Here is a 26,396-nt window from a genome sequence, read left to right as displayed (position 1 = left end):
CCATTAGGGCCAGTCCTGACTAAGGTTGTCAGCTCCAAGTTGGGAAATTCCTGGAGATTTTGCGGTGGAGTCTACAGAAGCAAGACTTTGGGGAGGGGAAAGGCCGCAGTGGAATATATATATATATATATATATATATATATATATATATATATATATATATATATATATATATATATATATATATATATATATATATATATATATATATATATATATATATATATATATATATATTTAAAATAATAAAAAGCTTTATTAATATAAAGTTCAAGATACAAGTATGAAAATGCATCGGCAGATGTGTAGTATGTACCCATATACAGCGGGAAGATGGATATAAACAAAGTTAGTTATTAAAATACAGGTTACAACAACAGTTGACATGACATCAGTATAGCATGATATGGGTCATTAGGATTTTTGCTGTCCTTTGAGACCTTGTCAATAAAGGGACGCCATTTACACACAAAGTCCAGAGAAGCAGATTGGGAGATGTTACGAGGATCTAAATCATGAGTGAGTTTATCTAAGACAAAGTAGTCCCACAGCTTTAGCCACCATGCCTGCCTTGATGGAGGATTTTGCTCCAAACCGAGGCGATTGCAAATTTGGCCGCCACAAACATATGTGAAATTAAATCCTCTGTTTGTGTAGGAATACGCGAAGTGCCTGTATGATTCAGGAGAGCATATTCCGGCGTGAATGGGGGAGAAAATGAGGTGAGGTCATGTACTTCTTGGTAGATTAGTCTCCAGAAATTATTTATGATGGGGCATAGCCACCAGGAGTGAAAAAACGTGCCTCTCTGACCGCAGTTCTTAAAACAAAGGGGAGAAATTGAGCAGGAGTGTGATAACTGTACCGGGGTCTTATACCAACGTGTGAGAACTTTAATGGCTTGAAGTTGTACATTCATTGCTTTTGTTTTATATATGGTGGAGTTCCAGATGGCCAGCCATTGCTCTTTGGCTAGTTCAATACCCAGATCTCGGTGCCAGGCCCCTTGATAGGAGTGTGGTTTCATGTCAATGGAGCGGAGTAATAATTTGTAAATTCTCGATATCAAGCCTTTAATTGGGGTTGAATCGCTGAATAGAAGTTTTTCAAAATCACCAAGAAGGATTCGCAAGGGAGGACTAAAGAGGTGAGTATCCAGTAAATGCTTGAGTTGCAGGTATTCAAACCATGGAAGTCGGATGTCAGAGTTTGCCTCTAAGGTCACTTTATCTTTTAATACCCCTTCAGACAGGACATCAACAAAGCGAGTCAGCCGTGGAATATAATGTCATAGAGTCCACCCTCCAAAGCACTTATTTTCTCTGGGAGCAAAGAGATCTATTGTCTGAATGTCAGTTGTGATACCAGGAAATCTTTAGCCAACACCTGCAGGTTTTCTACCCTAGGCTGAACAATGGTTGACGATGCCACTTGACTGACATGACTTAACTAGGTCTGGCCATTTGCTTCTGTTCAGCAGCAGCCTCCCTGTGATAGCCACTATAACGTGACAGTCACATACTTTCAACCTAACCTCACAAGGCTGTTGTGTGGATCAAAAGGAGGAGAGGAAAGTGGTGTGAGCTTTTTTGTTCCCCGCTGCATAGAAAGACTATCATTTTCCTAGAAAGAGGCCGAAGGGAGGGGGGAGGAGATAGAAAGCAATCCATCCCCATCTCTTTTGTCCCTCATCCCTTCTTACTCAATTTACTCCCCTTCTCTGATAATCTATGCTAGGGGTGGCCAACAGTAGCTCTCCAGTTGTTTTTTGCCTATAACTCCCATCAGCCCCAGCCAGCATGACCAATGCCTAGGGCTGATGGGAGTTGTAGGCAAAAACCATCTGGAGAGCTACCGTTGGCCACCCCTGATCTACCCCATATTTCCCCACTGTCTCCATTTCCCTTTCCAACCGCTTCCTTCTTAACATATCTTGCCTCCCTCTATCTTTCCCTTCTCTCCCCAGGCTCATCCCCCCACAGGCCACAACATTCATCCACAGCAAATTTCTAGCACCTGTTGCATATTTCCTCCACAACGGGCCTTATTACTAGTATTCAAGAATCTATTAAAAATGATTCACTTTCATTCAGCTCTGTGTTGTATTTTGTCATAATTATCGTGGTCTATTCCAGGATGATAATTCTGAAGAAAATAGAGAGGTTGCAGAGAGCATTCTGCCAGCCAAATTCAGAAGGCTTTTGCATCTGTTAAGAGAACAGGTTAAGGACTGGTTTGTTCCCACTGAACGATAACAAGAGGCTGAACAAAATAAGAATACTCCTGAGGAAGACTTTGACAAAATGAGCTGATATCTGAGTGCTCATTGGATGCACTTTTTTGTGTGTAATATTATAACGCTGTACTTCTTTACAATGTGACAAAAGATTTCTATGATTCTTGAAAAAAGTTTTTGTGTCAATTACGCTGGGTAAAAGCTCCTGGCCCTGACACTATTCCCTCAGATACCATCAAGGTCTTTCCTCAGTGCCTGGTCCCTTTTTAGTAGCCATATTTACAGCTATAGACAGGACTAGTGTGATTGCAGAAGAATGGAAGAATGCTATAATAGTTTCCATCTTTAAAAAAGGAGATCCTCAGCTTCCATCTGATAAGCCTTTTATCTTTCATAGGGAAGCTGTTTGCCAGCCACCTGGCCAATAAACTTAAAACCGAGATATTAGATCAACAAATTCTGGGATCAGAGCAGATTGGTTTTTTCCAGGGTAAGCCAACTTTAGATCACTGTGTCGTCTTAAAGCACCTCATAAATAAATATATTAAAGGGAAGGGGCCGAAGTTATATGCTGCCCTTCTAGACCTTAAGGGAGCTTTTGACTCGGTACCAAGAGGTGCTCTAAACAGGGTGATTATCCCCTAAGATTTTAACCTCAATTGGAGTCAAGCAAGGTTGCATCTTAGCGCCTACATTGTTTAATCTTTTTTTAAATACCTTCACCCCTTTCATGAGCGGTATTGATGGCCATTGCCCCAAAATAGGTCAGAAGCATGTCCCACTGTTCCTGTACTCTGATGATGCTGTATTATCAAAGATTTCAGGTTTTCACGGCTGGCAACATCATTAGGGTTTGTAGAATCTTTCGGGCTCTAGTGCCGTGTTTTACTGGAGAAAGTTTTTCTTCCAGATGTTTTGTTCTCAGCTGCGGAGAACATCCTCAGTGGCGTTGCAGCTGGAGCAGGCGCTCTGACCTTCTTGGCTGCTGTGCATTGAGTGCGGCCAGGGCTGCTGGAGAGCTGCTATTTCTAGGCTGGAGGGGGTGTGTTGAGAGGGTAATTGGTTTGTGGATGTGCCCATTGTTTGGTGGGGCTGCCTGGAAGGGAAGTGATAAGGAAACTGGCTGTTGAATGTGACCATTGTTCTGTGTTAATTGCTGGGAGGATTGGAAGGGGTTGGAAGCTGGGATACTGTTGCACTAAATTCTGAGTGTGATCCCACCCTTAGATTCCCATTCATTAAGATAAGAGGGGAAAAACAGGCCTGGGTTCGTTCTGTGTCTTGGACCAGTGGTCAGTTTTCTGATATGAGAAAGGCCAGCCTCAGTGTAATGTACTGAGTGATGAGACGTGTTGAAGGCAACATGCTTTATTAGTGACTACATCACAAGGCACGGCAACGCGGGCCGGGTCCCGATTATATACATACCCCGGAACAACCCTCAGTCTGGCCAGGTCCAATCCTGGCCAGTTAAACTTCCCGCCACAGATCTTGATTGGCGGAGCGTATTTGCGGAGCTACATCCGAGGACCAGTAGACTTCCACTGGTCACCTCTGTAGCGTCCGCTATGTTGTAATTTCGGGACTGAAATGCAAGACACAACGTGCCTCCCCCCTAGTTCAAGACATGAAGTCTTTCAAGTAGGCTGGCACCCTGCTTTCCTGGGTCAACCTCCTCGGGGTTATTTGAGGAGTTGGAGCAGCCACCGTAGCTGGCAGGGTGGCTGGTTCCTCGTGGTGGGGTGACACCGGAAAAGGGCTGTCCGTCGCCTGTTGCTGTTCCGGAATCTCCTCTCTGGGGGGGTGCTCCCTCCACCGTGGTGCTCTTCCACCTGCATAGTCGGTGCAGCCGGCATAGGCTGGGCAGCTTCTGGGGGTGTTGCTGTTAGTACTCCCCTGCTTCCCACTCCCCTGAGCGCTGTTGGTTCTTCCGGCAATGTGCGACGGCGCAGCTGGTCAATATGCCTCTTTAGGATCTGGCCCCCCCTCGTCGGAGCGGGACCCAGTGACCTGCAGCACCCGAGCAGCTAACCACTCCAGCCCGCTTGCAAAGCTCTTTGCGTATACCGGATCCCCTGGAAAGAATCCCCTAGCGGCTTCCCCGTGATCAACTTCCTCCCCATTAGTAAGTCGGCAGGGCTTAACCTGGTGATAGGTTTGGGGGTGATTTTGTTATCAAATAGGAAGGCTGCCAGGCAGTGATCCCAATCTCCTTGCACAATTCGACCCAGGACCTCTTTAGTGGTGCGCACAATGCGCTCTGCTTGGTCGTTGGTGGCTGGATGGAAAGGGGCGGACCGAATGTGCTGGATGAGGTACCAATTCAAGAACTCCGGAACGGACCGAATGTGCTGGATGAGGTACCGATTCAAGAACTCCGGGAATTCCCGGGAGGTGAAAGCGGTCCCATTGTCCGTGACGAGGATCTCGGGGATCCCATGAGTGCAAAAGACCCTTCGCAAGGCTCTGACCACCACCGCAGTGGAGGTTGAAGCTACGGGAATCACTTCCAACCACTTGGTGTATGCATCGACTAAGATAAAGAATATTTGGCGCTGGTATGGCCCCGCAAAGTCTAGGTGTAACCGGGACCACGGCCTCCTGTTGGACTCCCAGCGGTGGACAGGGGCAGTGGGCAGATCAGGTCAGGACTCTTGGAAGAGTTGGCACCTTTGAACCCACCTTTCTATCTCCTCGTCCATCCCCGGCCACCATACATAGCTATGTGCCAGGGCCTTCATGCGTACTATCCCCGGGTGTGTTTCGTGTAGAGCTTCCAGCACTTGCTTCCGCAAGGGGGGGGGGGAACCACCACCCTGCTACCCCAGAGAAGGCACCCCTTGTGCATGGACTGTTCTTCTCTGCATAATGGTAATGCCCTGAATTCTGCATTCAGTTTGCCCACGGGCCACCCCCCTCCCACCCAGTCTAAAATGCGTGCGAGGATGCGGACTCAACCTTGGCCCTAGCTACCTCAGCGGCATGGAGGGGCCTCTCTGGTAGAGTCTCTATAAGCATCACATGGTGGGCGGGGGCGGGATTTGGGTCCATAGAGGGCAGTGCCAGGCGGCTGAGGGCGTCCGTGTATCCCATAGCTTTGCCGGGGCGGTGGGCCAGGGAATATGTGTACAAGTTAAGGAACTGGTTCCACTGCAGGACGCACTGTGACAGCTTGCCCTTAAAGTTCTTAAACTCTACACTTACAGTGGCCCAACCCAAAATCTGTACCGGGTTTTTTTGGAAGTCCCGCAGTATGAAGTTTGCCCGTCGCAGCCAGGGCCGGCCATGGGGACAAAGTTTTCATAGAGACTCCTCCAAAATTATGGAGATGGAGGAGCCCAAGTCCAGCTCCATTAGGCATGGAGAGCCCTCGATTAGGACCGACACCCTGACCTTATCTGGGGTGGTGAGGGGCAAGTTCATTACCTGCAGGCTAGTCAATGCGGTCGAGTAGGAATCGGTCGAGTCATGGTTGGTGGATTGGCATCTGCGGGTGGCCTTGGCCCGGCAAGCCCACGCTATGTGGCCCACTCTTCCGCAGTTCCTGCAGTCCACGTTGCGATTGGGGCAGTCCCGGCACTCGTGTGGATCCCCACAGCTAGTGAACTTGCTGTTGGCTGGTCTCTCTGTCGCTCGTGGTCGAGTGGGTGCTCTTGGCCCCATTCCTGGTTGGGGACATAGCTGGTTTGCCTCCTCCTCCTCTGGGTTGCTCGGTACCATCTCTTCCTGGTGGACGGCTTCCGCTCGCGGGTTGTTGTAAGCTTTGGTTGCTCTCTCGAACGCGGTGGCTTCATTGAAGGCGAGTTGGAGGGTGAGCTCTTCCTTTGCGAAGAGCTTTTGCTGCAGTCTTTCATCTTGGAGGTCCCCGATGAAGCGATCCCTCACGGATTCATCCAGCTTGTCGAAGCTGCAGTTCCCCGCAATTTGGCGGAGGGCTGCCAGGTAGATGGCGGCTGTCTCTCCCGCCCCTTGATCCCTCTTGTGGAAGAGGAATCGGCGGGCGATGATGGAAGGCTGGGGCAAGAAGTGCCCGGTCAGGAGTCTGACTATCTTCTTGTATATTTTCTCTGTGATCTTCACGGGGGCCGAGAGATCCTTTGCGATCTCGAATGTGGCCTCCCTGCAGACACTCAGGAGCACGTCTCTCTTACGGATGTCGTCTGTAATCATTTTCACTCGTAGGTAGTAGTCGACTCGCTCCATGTAGTGGGGTTGAACTCTGCAAGGTGGCCTGTCATCCCACTTGGGTTAGCCATGGCGGTGGCGGGTGCTTCCGTCTCCCTCGAATGCATGCCTTCCTCGTCTCTGGCCAGGTCAGCGAAGTCCCGCTTGGGGAGTTACCGGGCTAGAATCTCATCCTCGTCTTCACTGTAATGTACTGAGTGATGAGACGTGATGAAGGCAACATGCTTTATTAGTGAGTACATCTCAAGGCAAGGCAACGTGGGCCGGGACCCGAGTATATACATATCCTGGAACAACCCTCAGTCTGCCAGGTCCAATTCTGGCCAGTTAAACTTCCCGCCACAGATTTTGATTGGCGGAGCATATTTGTGGAGCTACATCCAGGGACGAGTGGACTTCCACTGGTCACCTCCATAGAGTCCACTGTGTTGTAATTTCGGGATTGAAATGCAAGATACAACACTCAGGCCCTCAGATCTGAAAATATTTGCTCATAACAAAGATTGTAGCTATGGAACAGCACTTTCCAAATTTTCAGTCAGGCCCAACATTCTGAGCCTGGTCCCCATTTAAATTATTCTAGAATGGAAGTGGTTGGACTTGTGTGAATCCCTCCCTCTCATATTTTCAATCAAATGTCCCTCACAGAGATATTGTGATCAATTTTTTAGGATGTGGAATAGTGCTGTTACAACCTTTCTTCTCATTCCCCCATGTTCCTCAGAATCCCCCTTTGTTTTCCTTCCCCAACACTTTTGCTGGATTGTTCTCTCCATCTCTATGCTTGGCTGACTCCTCTTCCATTCTCTTTCAACCTCACCATCATGATGCATTTCTTTGTGAAAACCAGACCTGAGCCCCAAAGTGTCATTTGACTTTCCCCTCCTCCACTCCATCATGTGGAATATCTGCACAGCATTTCAATCCTAAGAAGAGACGCCAGGGCCCAAGACTCTGGTTCAACCTCTGTGTGAGAAACCCTTCTCCTTAATCAGACTATCTGTAAAACAAACTACATTTCATAAAGTGAAAGCCAAGACACAAATGTCAATGCATATTCTATACTTATATTTTGATATGGAAGGCAGACCACACACTTGAAGTGCAATTTTTTTGTTGTTGTACTGAGGGCCAGTTTGGTGTAGTGGATAAGTGCGCGGATGCTTATCTGGGAGAACCGGGTTTGATTCCCCACTCCTCCACTTGCACCTGCTGAGATGGCCTTGGGTCAGCCATAGTTTTCATAAAAGCTGTCCTTGAAAGGGCAGCTGTTATGAAAGCACTCTCAGCCCCATCAACCTCACAGCGTGTTTGTTGTGGGGGGGGGGGGGAGGTAGAGGAGAATGTGACCGCTCTGAGACTCTGAGATTCAGAGTATAGGGCGGGATATAAATCCAAAATCTTCTTCTACTTTCCTTCAGTCAGTACCAAGGGTGTGGTTGTGTGACTGAGATTACAAGTCACAGTGAATTCAAGTCACTTTTACAATTTTATTGAAGCCATCGTGCATCAGGTCTCATCCTACAAAAAACTGATTTATAATAATCGCAGTCAACAGCATTCCAGCAATTTGGCCTGCTAATGCATACTTCAGCATCTAAGCAGACTGGTCCAGGATTGTCGGTATGCTTTTGAAAATTATTAGCCCAATTGCTGAAAAGTGAAGTGAGAATGGTAAAGTGAAACCACATCCAACAAAAGAGCATTCAATGTGAAAGCAAAACCAAACACTGATTAAAAGCAATGCAAGCATAGCTATAAATTAAATCAAAAGCCTTTTTGGCTTAACATTAAGAAGAACTTCCTGGCAGAGTGGTTGCTCAGTGGAAGAGGTTTCTTTGGGAGGTGGTGGGCTCTCCTTTGGAGATTTTAAAGTAGAGGCTAGATGACCACAGCAATGCTGATTCTGTGAACTTGGACAGATCACGAGAGGGCAGGCAGGAAGGGTTAAATCAGTGCTAGAGGGTTTTTTTTCAAGAAAGAGACAAATCATTTTCTCTGCTCGTTCTCTCCTCCCCTTTTCATTGTCATTATTGATAAAACAGATCAATCTAAGTAAATGAACTAAAACAGGCACTGAAATAGACAATGAAAGTTATAGGGGCGCAATGGTGAAGTCAGAAAATATTAATGTAAGATCTGTTCATTTTATCTAAATATGGTAGCTTGTCCTGGGATCTGCTACCATTGCGGAAACGGTAATACAGGCTGAAGCATTCCCGTTAGAGGCTGTGGATGTTTCCCACTGAGTACAGAACTTGTAAGAACTGGGCCCCTACAGAGAGGGCTGCAATAGGGAGGCCAACTTAATTAGATGCCTGTAGTCTCAACCAAAGGCTGGGTGGAACAGCTCCACTTTACAGGCCCTGCAAAATGGTAAAAGGTCTGGCAGTGCCCTGCTCTCAAGGAGGAGCACGTTCCACCTTCTGACGATGTCCGGGGTGTGCGGCATATGCAAATGAGTTGTGCTTATATGCTCTGGCACCTCTTTTTCTACAAAATGTCCCCTGCACATCCTGATCTGTATTTTGGCTTCACTGCATACAAATGTGAAGCATTCTCAGTTTTAAAAAACAACACAAAACTCTAACTTTGGGAAATCAAACCAAAAGACATTTCTAAGAAATTCCTACAATGCGGGTATAAGGAAATTTTGTCAAGAAACTCACATTTGTATTCCAAGTTCACGGCCACTCAACCACGTCCACTTATGATTCATTTTCTGAATTCCAAAAAAGACGGAATGCTGAAATCTGAAGATTTCATCGAAAACAAAGCTCTGCAGAAACACAATTGCCACACATAGGGTGAGGTTTACATTCTTCTCAAAGTGTTTTCCATAGTGTATAAAGGCTGCTCTGAGGCTGGATTCTGACAGGCAGTTTGGGTTGACATAGACACATCCCCCAGGCAGATCAAAAGTCAAGGTCACACACACACAGCTGCTGCCCGTTCTGCCTTCGCACTCACCCCATTCTCCAATGTCTCTGAGATGCATCAAATAGCTACCAGTTGAGAAGTTGTAGCAAAGTCTTTTGCCACACTCCTTCTGCATTTCCTTGTGTCTTGACAGCGGGAACGTGCAAGGAAGGCAGATGGCAGTGTGAATTTGCCAACCCACTTAGGAGCTAACCGGTATTTTAAAAAAAAAAAATCACTGCCACATAGCAGATTAGTGCATAAGGGCACATGTGCATATTTGGATGGCTACTAATAATGTAAGAGGAAAAAAACATCCCAAATTGCACTTAGGGGATGGCACACAAAAGTCATGTGACTGTGCAGACGTGTCTCCCACGTGATATTCAGGCACCTCGCACAAGAGTTCATGATCGGGATCTGTCTACTCCATTTTTGGATGGCAGGATCTGCGATGCCTCCTGTGTGCATGGAGTTGCTGGTCTGAATGCAGACTGAAACATGTCCAACTCTACTGAAACAGGTTTCTTGGCATCTGGTACAAACACAGCTTATTTGCTGGGATCGTGTGCTCTTCTCATCCTACTCCCTCCCTCCTCTCTCTGTGCACTGAGGTTGTGAATACTTCACAGTTGGATCAAGCTGCAGGTTCTCATGCTATCCAAATGCAGGCAGCTCAGGTAACTTTAATGTGTTTCTCTGTGCAAGGTGGAATTCTGAACCTTGGCTACATCAGTTTGTAGTTCTGCTTTAGAGATGAAATGGACTCCAGTTTCCAAGGCTCTGCATTTGGACATAATAGACAATTAGGGTTTGCTGAAACTGTGAAAAGTTTATTAAGTAACGACACACAAGAGGGGAATTGGGGAGCATGCAAACAAGCTGTACTCATGGTCCATGTTGACGAATTTCTGTTTAATTTAGGTAGTGTATAAGAGGGAGGGATCGAACCCTAGGCAGTTGAACTCTCAGCCCTTAGGCAGTCAAAATCTGGGGGGGAGGGGCTCGCAAATTATCTCCTACTCTCTCCTGCAGGCACCTTCTCGAAAGCCTTTGACAATGCTGTGGGGGAGAGACAGAGAGAGGCGAACCAGCCCAGGCAGGGGGTGGCCCTAGATGAGGGGTGTTGAACTCATTTGTTACAAGGGCTGGATCTGACATACATGAGACCTTGTTGGGCCGGGCCATGTTGGGTTGGGCTGAGCCATGCCGGGCTGGGCCATGTGTGTACCTATTTAAGATTAGGTAGCAGAGATATAAACTTTATAAAGGACACAGGCAAACATACACACATATTTTTAAAAGCTTAAAACATGATTAAAACGTTATCACGCATTGATTTTAAAGATGCTTTCTTTGTATTTCTCCCATTAGATCCAGGAAATTGGGCAAAGGAAGCTCTGGCTGGGGGGAGGAGCCTCAGCCAATAGAAGGAAGAGAGGCTTGGCTCAGTAGCTCTGCTGTGCAATTGAGAGAGCCTGGCAAAGCAAGCTATTCTTTCCTCAGTTTCCAAAAACAGATGAATTGTGGGTAAAATGAAAAGCACAAAACTTGAAATTGCTCCCTGACCCGGATAGCCCAGGTAAGCCCAGGTAAGCCTGTTGTTGTCAGATCTCGGAAACTGAGCAGGGCTGACTCTGGAAGTACTTGGATGGGGGACCCCCTTGAAATAACAAAGTTGGGAGAGCAGGCTCTATTCAGCCCCCTCTCTGAATATCCTCCAGGCCCCCAGTAGAGGTCAGTCACCAGAGCTGGATATGACCTCCAGGTCTGCAGACATATATACACACAAAACAAAGAAAAAACCCCAAAGAAACCAACTTGAAATTGCTATTTTTTAAAATAACCGTGAGAACAAGTAATACAAAAATCCTTCATTTTCTTTCTCAAACAGAAAGCAATTTTAGAACACAAATCACTTTGAATAATCTGGCAACTGAGAAGATTAATCAAAATTCACAGAGAAACATCAGTTATGTCTTGTCTTGATTCTCTCCATGGGATTGAATAATTTCACAAAATCTTGGCCATTTTGTTATATCCCCCAGGTAAAGGTTATAATTTGAGACTTAATATGCCTTCATTTGTGACCAGCCGATTCTCCCTCTTCCCAGACCGCAGAGCAACTAAAAATTAATCAGTGGTAACAAAATGCAGTAATATAAACAACAGATTTTATCTAGCAGAAGATTCAACTTAAATAGTAAAGAGCCAGTGTGATGTGGAATTAACATCAGAGAATCACACTAGGATCTCAGAGACCAAGAGTTCAATTTTCCACTTTTCCACGGAAGCTTTTTGGGGGACTTTGGACTAGACGCATGCTCTCAGACTAACCTACCTCACTAGGTTGTTGTGAGCGTAAGATACAGGAGAATTAATAACATTGCTTTGAGCCCCAATAGGGGAGAAAGATAGGATGTGAATGAGTTGACAAGCACCCAAAAATATTAATAACAAAAAAAAATTAGCTCCAAGGGAATTGTTTAAAACAGGGGTGTCTTACAGAAATGGGACTTTGGCAAGCCGGACCATGTGTGCCATAAAATGTAATGCCACCCTCCAAAGCGGCCATTTTAGCAGAGATAAAAACTTTATAAAGGACACAGAGCAAGCAGTGCATCACTGGGTTGATGCGCCCATGCTGCTTGAGGTGGAGAGGAAACCCTTTCCCCAGCCCGCTCTCATAGTCAATACTCTGAACTGGGACATTGCAAACTTCTCCCCCGCCCCCCAAGGTTTACTAAGAGTGCCAGTGGCTCTCCAGGGTCTCAGGCTGAAATCTTTCTCATAAGCCAAAGACTTGTCCTTTTAACTGGAAGGTGCCACGGAAAAAAAACTGAGATTCTCTGTGTGCCCAGCAGAGCAGGGGTGTCGAACATGTGACCCAGGGGCCGAATCAGGCTGCTATCAGGCCCTTGAGCAACTAGCTCTTATCTGCTTCCTTCTCCCTCTGTCTGCTTCCTTCTGCATCTCAGCTTGCTTTGCAAGGCTTGCTCAATCGCACAGCAGAGCTACAGAGCAAAAGCTTGATTTTCTCCATTGGTTGAGGCTTCTCCCCCTCCTGATCCCCTGGGGAGCGAGGGAAAGAGCCATAGCTTCCTTTGCCGAGTTCCCTGGATTCCATGGGAGAAATACAAAGAAAGCATATTTAAGACCAACAAGTGCTAATGTTTTAAGCATGTTTTATTTTATTTTGCAAAAAAGCTTTGTGTTTGTCTGCGTCCTTTAAAAAGTTTATACCTCTGCCAAAACTGAGGGCAAGATGTTGTTTCCAAATCCTCTAGCCAGTGTCAAAACACAATGAATTTTCATTGCAAATAGGCAGTTTATAACTGAAACATAAAAAATAGGTGGTGGGAGTTTCAACTGAAGCCCCATTACACAAGTCAGGTGCCAAAGACAGAGGTGGGGCTAAGGGGGGGGGGGGTTCCAGGGAAGCCTTTATTGGTTTGTCTTTGCAAGCACTGCAGCAGAATCAGGGAAGGGCATCCTTTCAACTGAGCATGGCTGGATGGGGAGACTGCAATGGGCAGTGAAGCATCCCCATGGCACACACTCAGCGAAAGTTCAGTCTGTGCTGGCTGGCTGAGTAGAAGGCTCTTCCGCTCCCACAGGGCTCTTCCTGAGTTCAGCCCAGCCACACCCCCTTCCCTCTCCTTACCAGCGCCCTCTCTGGCAGAGCAGCAGAGGGAAAAGTGGCCAGATCCACGCTCGAGGTCCCAGGGATCTGCCGCAGCAAGCCGCCTGCGAGACTGCGTTTGTGGGTGGGGGCCAATTCAGTGCCCCTGGGAGGCCACCTGTGGCCCCGAAGAGCATGGGGGTCCCTAGGCAGTTGTCAACTCTGCCTGTTTGTTAACCCAGCCCTGAGGGCAGGAAGGGATGAGCCAGTGCTTGGCTCTCATGGCCCTTTCTTGCACGCCCAGGGCAATGCTGATCACCACTTTGGAACAGGACATAATTTTCCTGCAGACCAGATCGGCCCTGTAATGCTGGTTTTTGTGTTTGTGGGGCTTTTTTTGTAATGTAATGTAGTAATGTAAAATTTTATTTATATCCCGCCCTCCCCCGCCGAAGCAGGCTCAGGGCGGCTTACAACATTTAAAATGAACAATACAATAATAAAACATTAAAATCACATTAAAACCAATCAGTAATTAAAACATTCCTAAACTAACAGTGGCGGTAAGCATTATTAATCTAGCTGTAAACATTAGTACAATCATTAGTAAACGCCTGTCTGAAGGGGGCGGTCTTGCAGGCCCTGCGGAACTGGTCTAAGTTCCGCAGGGCCCGCACCTCCTCTGGGAGCTGGTTCCAGAGTTGTGGGGCTGTGGCGGAAAAGGCCCGAGTGCGGGTGCTTTGCAGTTTTACTTCTTTTGGCCCAGGGATATTCAGTCTGTTTTTGCCTACTGACCTCAGTGCTCTCTGGGGCTCATATAGGGAGAGACGGTCCCTCAGGTAGGTCGGTCCTTGGCCATATAGGGCTTTAAAGGTTATGACCAGCACTTTGTACCGGATCCGGTATACAATCGGCAGCCAGTGCAGTCCGCGCAGCCCCGGCCGTATATGCTCCCATCTTGGAAGACCAAGTAACAGCCTGGCTGCCGCATTCTGCACTAGCTGCAGCTCCCGGGTCCGGTACAGAGGCAGCCCCATGTAGAGAGCGTTACAGTAGTCCAGTCTTGAGGTGACCGTCGCATGGATCACCATTGCTAGGTCCTGCCGCTCTAGGAAAGGGGCCAACTGCCTCGCCCGCCTCAGATGAAAGAAAGCTGACTTGGCAGTGGCTGTTATCTGGGCCTCCATTGATAATGAAGGCTCCAGTAAAACACCCAGGCTCTTTACCCGTTGCGCCGTCTTCAGTGGCGCCCCGTCAAAGGCCGGGAGAGATATTTCCTTCCCCAGAGTGCCACGACCCACGTGGAGAACCTCTGTCTTCGCTGGATTCAACTTTTTGGTCTTACTCTGAACACTATGCAGGTGGTTGGACTGGATGACCCTTGGGATTCCAGTTCTGTGTTTCAAATAAGAGCAGAGGTATCAAAACAGGCAAAATATCCTTCTGGCCTGAAATGGTATTATTTCATGGAGGTTTTTTCCATTTTTAATATCAAGTGTAACATCTCTCTTTTTAAAATCCATCGAAAACGTTTTTCTTGAGATGTGTTTCAAAAAGCCATTTCCACCTCCAGGAGATGTTGATGAGTGTCCTGGCGAGGCTGTCTGACTCAGACCTGAGCAAGTCAGGTTCAGATCTCCCTACTGGGTGATCTTGGGTCAGTCTTGGTTTTCTCAGCCTAACCTACTTCACAGAGATGTTGGGAGGATGCAGTAGAGGAGGGGAGGTTGTTGTAAGACTGCATTGTGGACAACCTTACATTTAACTCTTGAAATTCAGGCAAAACAGAAAGAGGCACCTGTAGGACATCTAAAAGCAAGCCATGTTTTTTTTGGGGGGGTGGGGGGAGGAAACCGCTGTCTTTTAATGAGTTCATTTTCTTCTTCTCACCTCCTCCTCTTTAGAGTGAACTTCAACCATCTCCCAATTGTTTTTTGTGCAGAAGTCCTTGGCATGATAAAAATTCCCCCTTTCCTTAAAAAACCTATAGATGTAGCCTCTGAATGGTATCCAACTGTCTTCAAGCTTGTCAGTGATATCATCTATTAGGAAAAGGGAAAGGGAGAAAAGAGAACACGGAAAAAGGTTGAGTAGAAGCCAGCTTGAATGTCCAGGGGGGAAATCCTGAGGAAATTACCTGCCAGTATTTCACTAGATAAGAGTTATGAAGGCAAATTTATTTGGAGCTTGAACAAAGTTTGAGTCCAGTGGCACCTTTAAGATGAAAGCTTATACCTTGAATAAAATTTTGTTGGCCTTAAAGGCGCCACCAGAATTTAACTTTGTTCTGCTGCTTCAGACCAAAACGGGTAGCCACCTGAACCTAGAATAAAATGTTGTTGGTCTTAAGGATGCCATTACTGAAAAACAGTAAGAGGAATCAGTGGCTCTATTGCTAAAAAGTGAATTTCGGGGGAAAGAACAAAATTTGATTCCAGGGGCATCTTTAAGACCAACTGAGTTTTATTCTGAGTATAAGCTTTTGTGCGTAGGCACATGCTTCTGCACATGGAAGCTTATATCCAGAATTAAACTTGGTCTTAAAGGTGCCACTGGACTCAAACGCTGTTCTCTTGCTTGCTTCAGACCACCAGGGATACCCACATGAATCTATCTTGGGGGGGAAAGGAGTTCCATTCTCCATAACAATGGTATACTCGAAATACAGCTATATTTATTCTCGTGATTTTGACTTGGATTCACTTAGAGTGTCTTGAGTGAACACCAAGCAAGAGGCAAGGAGGTCTGTATGTGAAAGGGGGAGGAGCCAGGCTCAGTGCCCTCTCTGCTTTGGTGCCTGCCTTTCATGGGTGCAAACAAAATGTCAGTGTTTGGTCTGCCTCCCTCTGGCTGCCTGTCCTGGGTGGGAGAGCAACTCAGTGTCATACTGGCTTCCTTCCTGATGTGCCAGATATCTCCCACTGCTGAGTGAGAATAATGATAACCCATAAAATGTATATTTTCTCTTAAATTTGTGCAGCTTCTGGGATGATGTGTCAGTTTGGGGAGGGCCACTATCTAGTGCAGATTCAGACCAGCTGGAAGTGGGAAGGGGTGATAGAGCTCGTTTTCCTGGGTCTTTCAAGCACTCGTTATCCTGTATGCCTGTAGTTTGCCAAGCAGATTTCCTTGGGGTCGAGTATGAGTGTGATAATGTCACCCCACAAGGATAGGAAACAAAGATATTATGGTCCTAATGTAAATATCTGCCACTGAAAAGAAACACAAACATGAATGCAATTTTTTGCGGGGAAATCAAGTGCAAAACCCGAGGAAATGAAAACTAATGAAATATTTTGAAAGTATGTTATTCCCCAAAATGCAAACATTGCTTAACCTAGGGTTCAAACAGGGTGACCATCAACGGCAGACTGGCAATTTAACTTACAGGGAAATGTTAAGAACATAAGAAGAGCTCTGCTGGATCAAACTAGTGGTTCATGTAGTCCAGCATCCTGTTTTATACAGCAGCCAACCAGTTCCTCTGGAGGACCAATGACAAGGCAGAGAGGTCAAGACCTTCCCTGATGTTGCCTCCTGGCTCTGGGATTCAGAGGCTTTGTGCCTCTGAACATGGACGTTCCCCTCAGTCACCATGGCTAGTTGCCATCGGTACACTTATCCTCCTTTCAGGCTGTTTATTCCCATGGCCATCACGACATCCTCTGGCAACAAATTCCACATTTTAATCACCCTCTTTGTAAAGTATTTCCTTTTGTCCATCCTGAATCTACTGTCCATCAGCTTCACTTATTGCCCTCAAATTCTAATATTCTGGGAGAGGGAGAAAATTGTCTCATTGTAAACTCTCACCACCCGATGAATAATTTTATAAACCTCTATCATGTCCCACCTTGGTTGCCACTTATTCCAGTGGGCCACTACCCTAGAGGACCCCTGGTGACCAGGAATGAGCAAAACCAAGTTCTAGCCAGAGCCTCTGAGGCCTTCATTGCTCAGACCTTCATTGCTATTGGTAATGGTCACGGGTGTCAGTTTGCCACTTGTCTTTTCCTGCACTGCTGTGAGTTTTCAGGAGGAAGCAATGGGTGAGCTCATGCCACTCTTTGCACTGATGACTGGGACAGATCCCTGCAGAGTTGGCTTGTACAGCTGCAGTGACCACTCAGCTTGGCTAGCTCTACAGCCATGTCTTCCAGCCCCCTTCTGTTGGCCACAGACCAGGACAGGATGCTCTGTGTTGCAGAAGAGTCATTTAGAGAAAGGATTTTCACAGCTGGTGGGATTTCAGGGTGGGTTTATTGTAGGACTGACCAGCTCCAGGTAGGACCTGATGACCTCCTGAATTACAACTGATCTCCAGACAACAGAGACAAATTCCCTGGGAGAAAATGGCTGCTCTGGACGGCGGTCTTGATGGCATTATACCCTGCTGATCTCCCTTCATCCCCAAACCCTCCCCTCCCCAAGGCTCCATCACCAGATCTCCAATTACTTCCCAACCCAGAGCTGTCAACCATAGTTTCTTGCCAGCAGCTTTTTCTGTGTCACTTACCGATTGACTTTTGCACCTCAGCGATTCTTGCGTACCGATTTTTCAGCTCTTTTATGATTTCTTCAACCCCCTTAAATGTTTCAGTTGCTAAAAGGTTGCAACAATCCAAGTCAAGGGGATTCACATACAGACACAGAAAGTTCTCAGCTTCCTAACTGGGACAAATGACAGTTTGTGCACTAGGTCTATATATGAGTGAACATGCATGGGGGGCTGGGGGAGACTATAAGCAGGTGGTGGTGCAATTTCCCTTCTATGCATGTTGGTTTTTTCCCATTACAATGCCAAATACGACAGAGAATAATCACAGTAAAAAATCAGTAATATCATAGCAAAACCTGTGATCATGAAGCACTATTGAACAACCACTATTATTAATACAATTGAATGAAGACAGTTCTCCAGAATGATTCCAATTTATAATGGAAGCATAACGATCTGCTATTAGATAGTAGTGGGACTGTTGTAAGTGTCTGGGTATGTTCCTCCAAGGTATAATCAGCCCATGGAAGGTGGAGTCTTGCTCTCCTCCAGTCCTTAATTTTTAAGGTCTCCAAGGGCTGAGCTATATTATATTATTTGCAGAATAACTTAGCTCTAATTTGATTTGAAATGTATAATGTAAAGCTAATATAATGAGCTAAAATTAACTAGCGAGTTTTATAAATCCTATTATTTAATCTTTGAGAGAAGAACGAAGGAAGAAGATGAAGATGAAGAAAACATGAAGATATAATGTTTAAGTGATATTAAGCTTGTATAGTGTAAAAGATGTTGTTGGAGTTGTTAATTTTTAAATTCTTCCTTTAATAAAGAAAGAAAATGCAAAAAAAAATGAAGCACTATTGAACAACCACTACTATTAGTACAATTGAATGAAGACAGTCCTCGAGAATATTGTTCCGGAACACGTCTGATATCCGGAATATGTGTAGATATTGCACATTTTATTACATTGTTGGAATTCATATCATTCTGGAGGACTGTCCCCATTCAATTGCACTAATAGTAGTGGTTATTCAATAGCGCTTCATGAATCGCAGGTTTTCCTTTGATATGACTTGCTTTATTCTCATTGACATGTCATCTGTAAAGGGCTTCTCTTACTCTTGTATTGTGACCATGCATTGAAACTCATCAGAGGGCTACACAGAAAGTCACAGTCTTCAGTTTAGGGCTTTGAATCCAAGTGAGAGGAAAGATGCTAAGTTCTCACCCAGTGGGTGTTCCTAGGAGAATCCCTGTGCTTTTTATGGGTGATCAGAGAACAACATCTATCCAGGGCTTTTTTTGAGCAGGAATGCACAGGAATGCAGTTCCAGCTGGCTTGGTGTCAAAGGTGTGTGGCCTAATATGGAAATGAGTTCCTGCTGGGCTTATTCTTTTTTTAAAAAGCCCTCCATCTATCCTTTCGAAATGAAATCCCTTAAGCAATGTGTTGTATACTCAACAATAGCTAAAAGAAGTGACTCAGCTGAGTTAGAGGAAGGTGCTTGGAGCTGGGATAGAAATGCTGGTGACGTGAGTGTTAATTTTGCTTTTCCAAAACCGCTTGGGATCATTACCTAGGGTTGCTGTGTGAGAGAACTTTGTGAGTGGTTGGAGCCTGTTGGAGTTTCTGATTGTTTCTCTGTGCCTGCTCTGAGAGGAGGGCCTGTTTGCCTGGGAGTAGTTGTTGGCCCTGCCTTCTACTGTTGATCTTGCTGCTGAGCTACTGTTGGATGGCTCAGCAGCTAAAAACGAAATGTCAAATAAATTCCTGACCTGTCTTGCTGACAACGTCCTTTTCCCGAAAGTGGAGGAGGAAACAAGGGGATCTGCTATCTTGGACTTGATTCTCACCAACAAGGAAGAATTGATTGATGAGGTGGAAATAGTGGGCACTATGGGCAGTAGTGACCATATGATTTTGGAATTTACAGTTTTAGGGAAGGGGAAAGCTGTACATAGTCAGATGTATAGATTAGACTTCAGAAAGGCAAACTTTGACAAACTTAGAACTATGCTGGGTAAAATCCCATGGTCAGGAATACTTAAGAAGAAGAGGGTTCAAAAGGAGTGAGAGTTTCTTAAAAGTGAAATATTGAAAACATAATCACAGATGATTCCTATGAGAAGGAAAAATGGGAGAAGCCTAAAGTAGTCGAGGTGGCTCCATAACGATTTGAGAAATAAAAAAGACTCATTTAGGAACTGGAAAGAGGGTCTTACAACCAAGGATGAATATAAACAAATAAGCAGTGCTTGTAGAGAAAGTGTTAGGAAAGCTAAAGTTCAATATGAGCTTAGGCTAGCCAAAGATGCTAAAAACAACAAACACAAAGGGTTATTTTCTTATGTTCAGAGAAAGAAAAAGAGCAAGGACGTGGTAGGTCCATTGTGAGGGCAAGAAAGTGAAACTGTAACAGGTGATAAAGAGAGCGCAGAACTGCTCAATTACTACCTTTCCTCAGTCTTCTCTTCCAAGGGAAACTGTGGTAAATATGGCATAAACAGAACATAAAATGAGGGTATGGAGTTCCAACCTAGGATCAACATAGGGGTAGTACATAAGCACCTAGTTTCTTTAAATGAAACAAAGTCCTCAGGGCCAGATGAACTGCATCTGAGGGTTCTAAATGAGCTAGCGGATGTAATTTCCGAGTCTCTCGTCAGTATTTAAAAAAAATATTTGGAGAACAGGTGATGTGCTGGAAGATTGGAGGTGGACAAATGTTGTCCCCATTCTCAAGAAGGGGAAAAAAGGATGATCCAGGTAACTATCGGTCTGTCAGTTTGACGTCTATGCCTGGAAAAGTTTTAGAACAAATCATCAGTCAGTCCTGGAACATTTAGAAAGGATGCCTGTGATTACTAAAAGCCATCATGGGTTTCTCAAGAACAAGTCATGTCAGACACACCTTATCTCTCTTTTTTATAAAGAAAGTTATTACCTTGCTGGATTAGGGGAATGCTGTAAACATAGCTTATCTTGATTTCAGTAAGGCTTTTGATAACGTTCCACATATTACTCTTGTTGACAAGTTGGTTAAATGTGGTTTGTATCCTGTTACTGTGAGGTGGATCTATAACTAGTTCAAAGGTTTCACCCAAATTGTTTTTGAGAATGGTTCTTTATCCTCTTGGAGAGGAGTGACAAGTGGAGTGCCTGAAGGAGCTGTCCTGGACCTGTTTTGTTCAACATCTTTATAAATGATTTGGATGAAGAAATAGAGGGAATGCTTATTAAATTTGCAGATGATACTAAATTGGGAGGGGTCGCAAATACAATAGAAGACAGAAATAGGAAACAGGATGATTTTGACAGGCTGGAAAACTGGGCTGAAACCAATAAAATGAATTTTAACAGAGATTAATGTAAAGTTCTGCATTTAGGCAGAAAAAATCCCATGCATGGTTATAGGATGAGGGAGACTTGTCTTGGCAGTTGTGACCAAAGTACAACTGCCTCTGTTTAGTCGTTCTAGCTTCTAGGAAGAGTTCTGCCTTGATTTGGTCTAGAACCCCCTTACTTGTCTCTTTGGTGGTCCACGGTATCCATAATACTCTCCTCCAACACCACATTACAAAGAAATCAGCTTTCTACTTTATCCAGCTTTCACACCCATATATAATAAGGGGGAATACTGTGGGAATCCTGCAGGAGAGAGAGGATAAAAAGGTCCCAGCTAAAGGAGGTGGAGAAGAAGCAGTGGGTTGGGGTGAGAGAGGAGCAGGCTGGAGGTGCCAGGCTGGAGTTGTCTGCTGTTGGTAGAGGTGCAGAACTCCACCAGACCAGAAAGATGGCATTCCTGGCATTGAGGTAGCACTACCCCAGGTCTGAGTGGCTGAGCTACTTCATGTGCTAACCCTGGAAGAAAGGGTAGTGGGACTGTGGCTCAGTGGTAGAGCATCTGTGTGGCATGCAGAAGGTCCCAGGTTCAATTCCCAGCATCTCCAGTTAAAAACGACCAGCAAGACGTGATGTGAAAGACCTCCGCCTGAGACCCTGGAAAGCCACTGTCAGTCTGAGTAGATCATACTGACTTTGATGGGCCGAGGGTCTGATTCAGTACAAGGCAGATTCCTGAGTGGTTGTTAGAGCTAGGAGTTACCAAAAACTAAGCACAGAACCTTAGATGAGAAAGCAGACCTAGAACCTGGGTGAAGGCAAGTGGAAGTGATAAAAAGCAAAACAGCCAGGCCGATAGGATGACTGTTCACCTTGGGAACTGGTCACTGGAACTGAGCGAGGTAGTAAAAGGGCAACCACTGTGTATCTGAAGGACCATCTTTTCCCATATAAACCTACCTGTGTGCTCCAGTCACCTTCAGGGTGTCATGGCCATGTGAGGGTAGATGGATGGAAATTTGAGAAAGGGCCTTTTTTGATCGTGGTGCTGCAACTTGGGTACTCTTTCCTCAGGGAGACTCATCTATCATGGTCTTCTGCCGCCCCCCCCCTGCCCCCTGCCCAATAACTGTTAGCTTTCTTCTCTGGTTGTAGAACAAAGTTTGAGTCCAGTGGCACCTTTAAGACCAACAAAGTTTAATTCTGGGTATAAGTTTCATGTGCATGCACACTTCTTCAGATGCAAATTTAAAACCTTCTACCCAGAATTAAACTTTGTTGGTCTTAAAGGTGTCACTGGACTAAACTTTGTTCTGTTGCTTCAGACCAATACAGCTACCCACCTGAATCTATTCTCTGGTTGTAGTGTTATAAGTTTCTGTATGCCTATATGCTCCTATTGAATTGTTTAAATATTTTATATGTACTTATTTCCAATGCTGTTTTTATGTCTTCTGCCTTGGGGTCTCTATTGGGAGGGGAATAGTGACATGAAAACTTTATAAATCAAATAAACACGTTTCTTGGGTGTTGACTTGTCTTTGACAACAGTGGACAAAAGAGAAACCATGGGTTGGGGAAGGGGGTCTTCAGACATTGTAACAAGCCAACTTACGGGTCTTCCCTTTGAAGGTGGCATTGTAATCTTGCATAAATTGATGAATTCTTGTTGCTGCTCTATATTTTTCCGTGATGCCTTCCATTTTCTTCATATCTAAATATCAGAGAGGAAGAAAAGCAAAATGGTTCAGCAATAGTGTTCCTTTGTCAGGTGGGGTTGTGGGAATGGTGCTGGGGCTACATTTGAATGAGGACTCGCTAGGTCTATTCTGGAGCTTCTTTTCAAAGAATATATATATGGATGGAGAGATAGAACTGAGGAACAGATGACTGATAGATACATAGGTAAATGATAGACAGATTGGACAGAAAGAAGCATAGGATAGACAGAGACAGACAGAGTAGTGTAGTTTGGTGCAGTGGTTAAGTGCACAGACTTTTATCTGGGAGAACTGGGTTTGATTCCCCACTCCTCCATATACACCTGCTGATGTGACCTTGGGTCAGCCACAAGTTCTCTCAAGGCTGTTCTGCTCAAGAGCTGTTCTGGGAGAGCTCTTTCAGCTCCACCTACCCCACAGGGTGTCTGTTGTGGGGAGGGGAAAGAGATTGTTGGCTGCTCTGAGGCTCCTTTGACTAGGAAAGGCAGGGTTATAAATCCAATCTCTCCTAAGATAGCATAGGGCATACATACAGAAAGATCTGAGCACAGGATGAACAGACAGATGCACAGACACAGATCATTACATTTGAGCTTAGGACAGATACACACACACACATATAACTTCATTTTAAATTGTGGTGATATAAAGGATGTGTAGCACACAATTTACAAATAGTAAAATATAAAAAAATCAATTTTCTAGACCAAAAACCTCCTCTAACAGCATAAAAACCTGAGTTTAGATCAAAGATCTTGCATCTCTTTATTTTTGGTTTCCCTTGTTTCTGCCCAACAGGGTCGCAAAGCAGGTTACAGTATTAGTCTTTCTCTTCTATTTTATCATAACAACATCTCTGTAGGGTAGGGTAGGGTAGGGTAGGGTAGGGTAGGGTAGGGTCAGAGAGAATAACTGGTCCAAGTGGGCATTCAAACCTGGGTGTCCAAGATAAATCGCTCTAAAGCAGGAAACTCTTATTGCTCAGGAAGAGAGGTTTCTTTGGAGTCTGTGGGAAGAGGATCCTTGGAAGGTCTTCACAGCCAACACATTTACTATCAAAAATTCATATTTTCTCTGCGCAAAACCCTTACAGCAATAAATTCATTTGTGATTATGGCATGAAATGAGAGTGTGTCTGTTGGACGTCCTTGAGGCAATTTGATGTAGTGGTTAACTGTGCTGACTCTTATCTGGGAGAACCAGGTTTGATTCCCCACTCCTCCACTTGCACCTGCTAGAATGGCCTTGGGTCAGCCATAGCTACCTCAGAACTGTCCTTGAAAGGGCAGCTTCTGGGAAAGCTCTCTCAGCCCTACCCACCTCACAGGGTGTTTGTTTTGGGGGAGGAAGTTAAAGGAGATTGTGAGCCGCTATGAGTCTCTGATTCACAGTGGAGGGCGGAATACAAATCCAATGTCTTCTTCTTCAGCAGCTACAGAATGCTTATTCCCCCACAAACACAGCCAACAGGAGGGAGTGGCTTTGTCCCATTTCCAGGTTGGAAGCTTTTGCCCAGCTCTTACTCAGCCTGCTTAAAAAGTAAATATTTTTTTATCCTACAACATCAAAATTTAAAGTTTAAAAGATGGCTCCAAAGGGGGGAAAAGAAAGGCAAATATAAAGAAGAAAGAATGCAGACTTTTTTCCAGCACCAGACATACCATCCACCTCCCCCACGATGCTGGGGAGGGGTGAGTCAACGGCTGAAGAGACTCCTCTCATGGCAATTTTTTTAATGCAGGCACTAGCCAAATAGAGACAAGAACTGAGAAATGATATAATAGAAATGCTACAGCTAGTGACCCAATGTCTGGATGAATTAGAAGAGCTTCATAAATAGACATGCCAAAAAGCAGAGACAGCTTTTCAGAAAGTTACTGAGCTCAAGAAAAAAATATCTGAGACTTCAGATACTTGGGCGAGGCAACATATTCTGACTTTGGACTATCAAAGCCGTGAATTGTGCCTAAAGTTCAGAAGGTTCACATCAAACACTGAAGCTCGAACAGAGCTGACCATGGTTGTTTTCGCACTTACCTTATTCCGGAGTGACGTCCCTCTTCACCGCGCAGCGTCTGCGCGGATTTCGCACTACTTGCTCCGCAGAACCCGGAACTCCCACGGCTTTTGCGTCGCAAATGTAAACTGGTTTTTGGCGGTATAGATTTGCGACACAAAAGCCATGGGACTTCCGGGTTCTGCGGAGCAAGTAGTGCGAAATCCACGCAGACACTGCGCGGTGAAGAGTGACGTCGCTCCGGGAAAAGGTAAGTGCGAAAACGACCCTAATTTATGGCAAACTGGCTTGCAGCTACACTATATCTTGAAGCTGGAATTACAGTGAGCTTATCACATTGGCAAGGTATGTGAAGAATCCACTTCATCATCATATCCCAGAGATATATTTGCAGAATTCAAGGATTTTCGAACACAACACAAGATTCTTGCAGAGGCCAGAGAGAGGTGCGGTTTGGACTACCGTGGTTAAAGATCCAGGTGTATCCTCATCTCCCTCCTGAGTTCTTAAAGATCAGAAGAGATCTTAAAGGCATGATAGCTATACTGCAGGATTTAGGAATAAGATATTGTTGGCTCCAAACAGGCAAACTTTGTGTGCAACAAGGTTCAATTTATTATACTGCCCATGACTCTAACTCTGGTGAATTATTGCTGGCTGCTTTGAAACCCTTCCCCCTGCATCGAGAGCAAACAAGAGGAAGGAGCGCTCTCCTCCTACTCCAGTTAAAGCAGGTCGTGTATGCACTTCTGAAGAACATGGAGATTTTGAGGAGAGTGTTGACTCCTTTTAAAAAATGAGGTTTTGGGTACAATTTATACTGGAAGCATAACTCTCTGATATTAGATAGTGGTGGGACTGTTGTAAGTGTCTGGGTATGTTCCCCCAAGGTATAATCAGCCCATGGAAGGTGGAGTTTTGTTCTCCTCCAGTCCTTAATTTTTATGGTCTCCCAGGGTTGGACTATATTATATTATTTGTAGAATAACTTAGCTCAAACTTGATTTAAAATATATAATGTAAAGCTAATATAATGAGCTAAGATTAATTAATGAATTTTATAAATCTTATTATTTAATCTTTCAGAGAAGAATGAAGGAAGAAGATGAAGATGAAGAAAACATGAAGATATAATGTTTAAGTGATATTAAGTTTGTATAGTGTAAAAGATTTGGTTGGAGTTGTTCATTTTTAAATTCTTCCTTTAATAAAGTAAGACAATGCAAAAAAAACCCCCCAAAACACAGCCAACAGAGTTTGTGATAAAGTGGCTGAGCTCTTTAGCAAATGCATAATGTGTCTCAAAGAACTTAAACCTATTTTTTAAAAAAAAAAAATTATGCAGGGATGGGCACAGGAAGTTGAATGGCTTTTGCTGGGCAAGTTGCCCTTTTCTGGACAATACTCCTTTTCCGGTTAGTTGTAACTAAGTATAACTTTGTGAGACCATCCCATAAAAGACTCAAGGAGAAAAGAAGTACTTGTGCCTTGGTACAGAGGCATAACCCCCATTCCCACAGGACATGTTGAGACTGGTTCCCCCCCCCCCCGACCTCTAGCAGGGCAGCCTTCTATTACTTTTACAAAACAAACAAGAGAAAAGAGCAATATTTGGTGGGAGGGGGAAGCCTTTAACTAGCATACTTGCTCTGCAAACTAGCTCAGATTCCTGAGGTAGGCTTTGAAAGCCTTCCACCATGCAAGGATTTGGGTTTAGGATGACTAACTAAACCACTTCCAGTGTTCCCTCTAAGCTGAGTTAGCATGAGCTAGCTCACAGATTTTTAACCTCCAGCTCACACATTTTTGTCTTAGCTCAGGAAGGATGACTCGAGAGGACAGTAATTTA

The 26,396-nt window shown here is 45.0% G+C and overlaps 1 protein-coding gene across 1 annotated transcript in view; it reads right to left on the bottom strand.

The window, feature by feature from the left end:
* Positions 1-7,897: 7,897 nt before the first annotated feature.
* Positions 7,898-26,396, bottom strand: part of LOC132577614 (C-type lectin domain family 4 member F-like) — a 35,719-nt gene continuing 17,220 nt past the window's right edge. Inside the window, exons 3-7 of the mRNA XM_060247403.1 lie at positions 22,425-22,523; positions 17,479-17,565; positions 14,853-15,004; positions 9,091-9,200; positions 7,898-8,074 (exon numbers count right to left, since the gene is read on the bottom strand). Of these exons, the coding sequence (XP_060103386.1) occupies positions 7,912-8,074; positions 9,091-9,200; positions 14,853-15,004; positions 17,479-17,565; positions 22,425-22,523 (611 nt within the window). The 3' untranslated portion in view covers positions 7,898-7,911. The remainder of the gene's footprint in view (positions 8,075-9,090; positions 9,201-14,852; positions 15,005-17,478; positions 17,566-22,424; positions 22,524-26,396) is intronic.

This window comes from Heteronotia binoei, chromosome 9, assembly GCF_032191835.1.
Source record: "Heteronotia binoei isolate CCM8104 ecotype False Entrance Well chromosome 9, APGP_CSIRO_Hbin_v1, whole genome shotgun sequence".
Lineage (NCBI taxonomy): Eukaryota > Metazoa > Chordata > Lepidosauria > Squamata > Gekkonidae > Heteronotia > Heteronotia binoei.
This window is presented reverse-complemented; position numbering and strand designations above follow the sequence as displayed.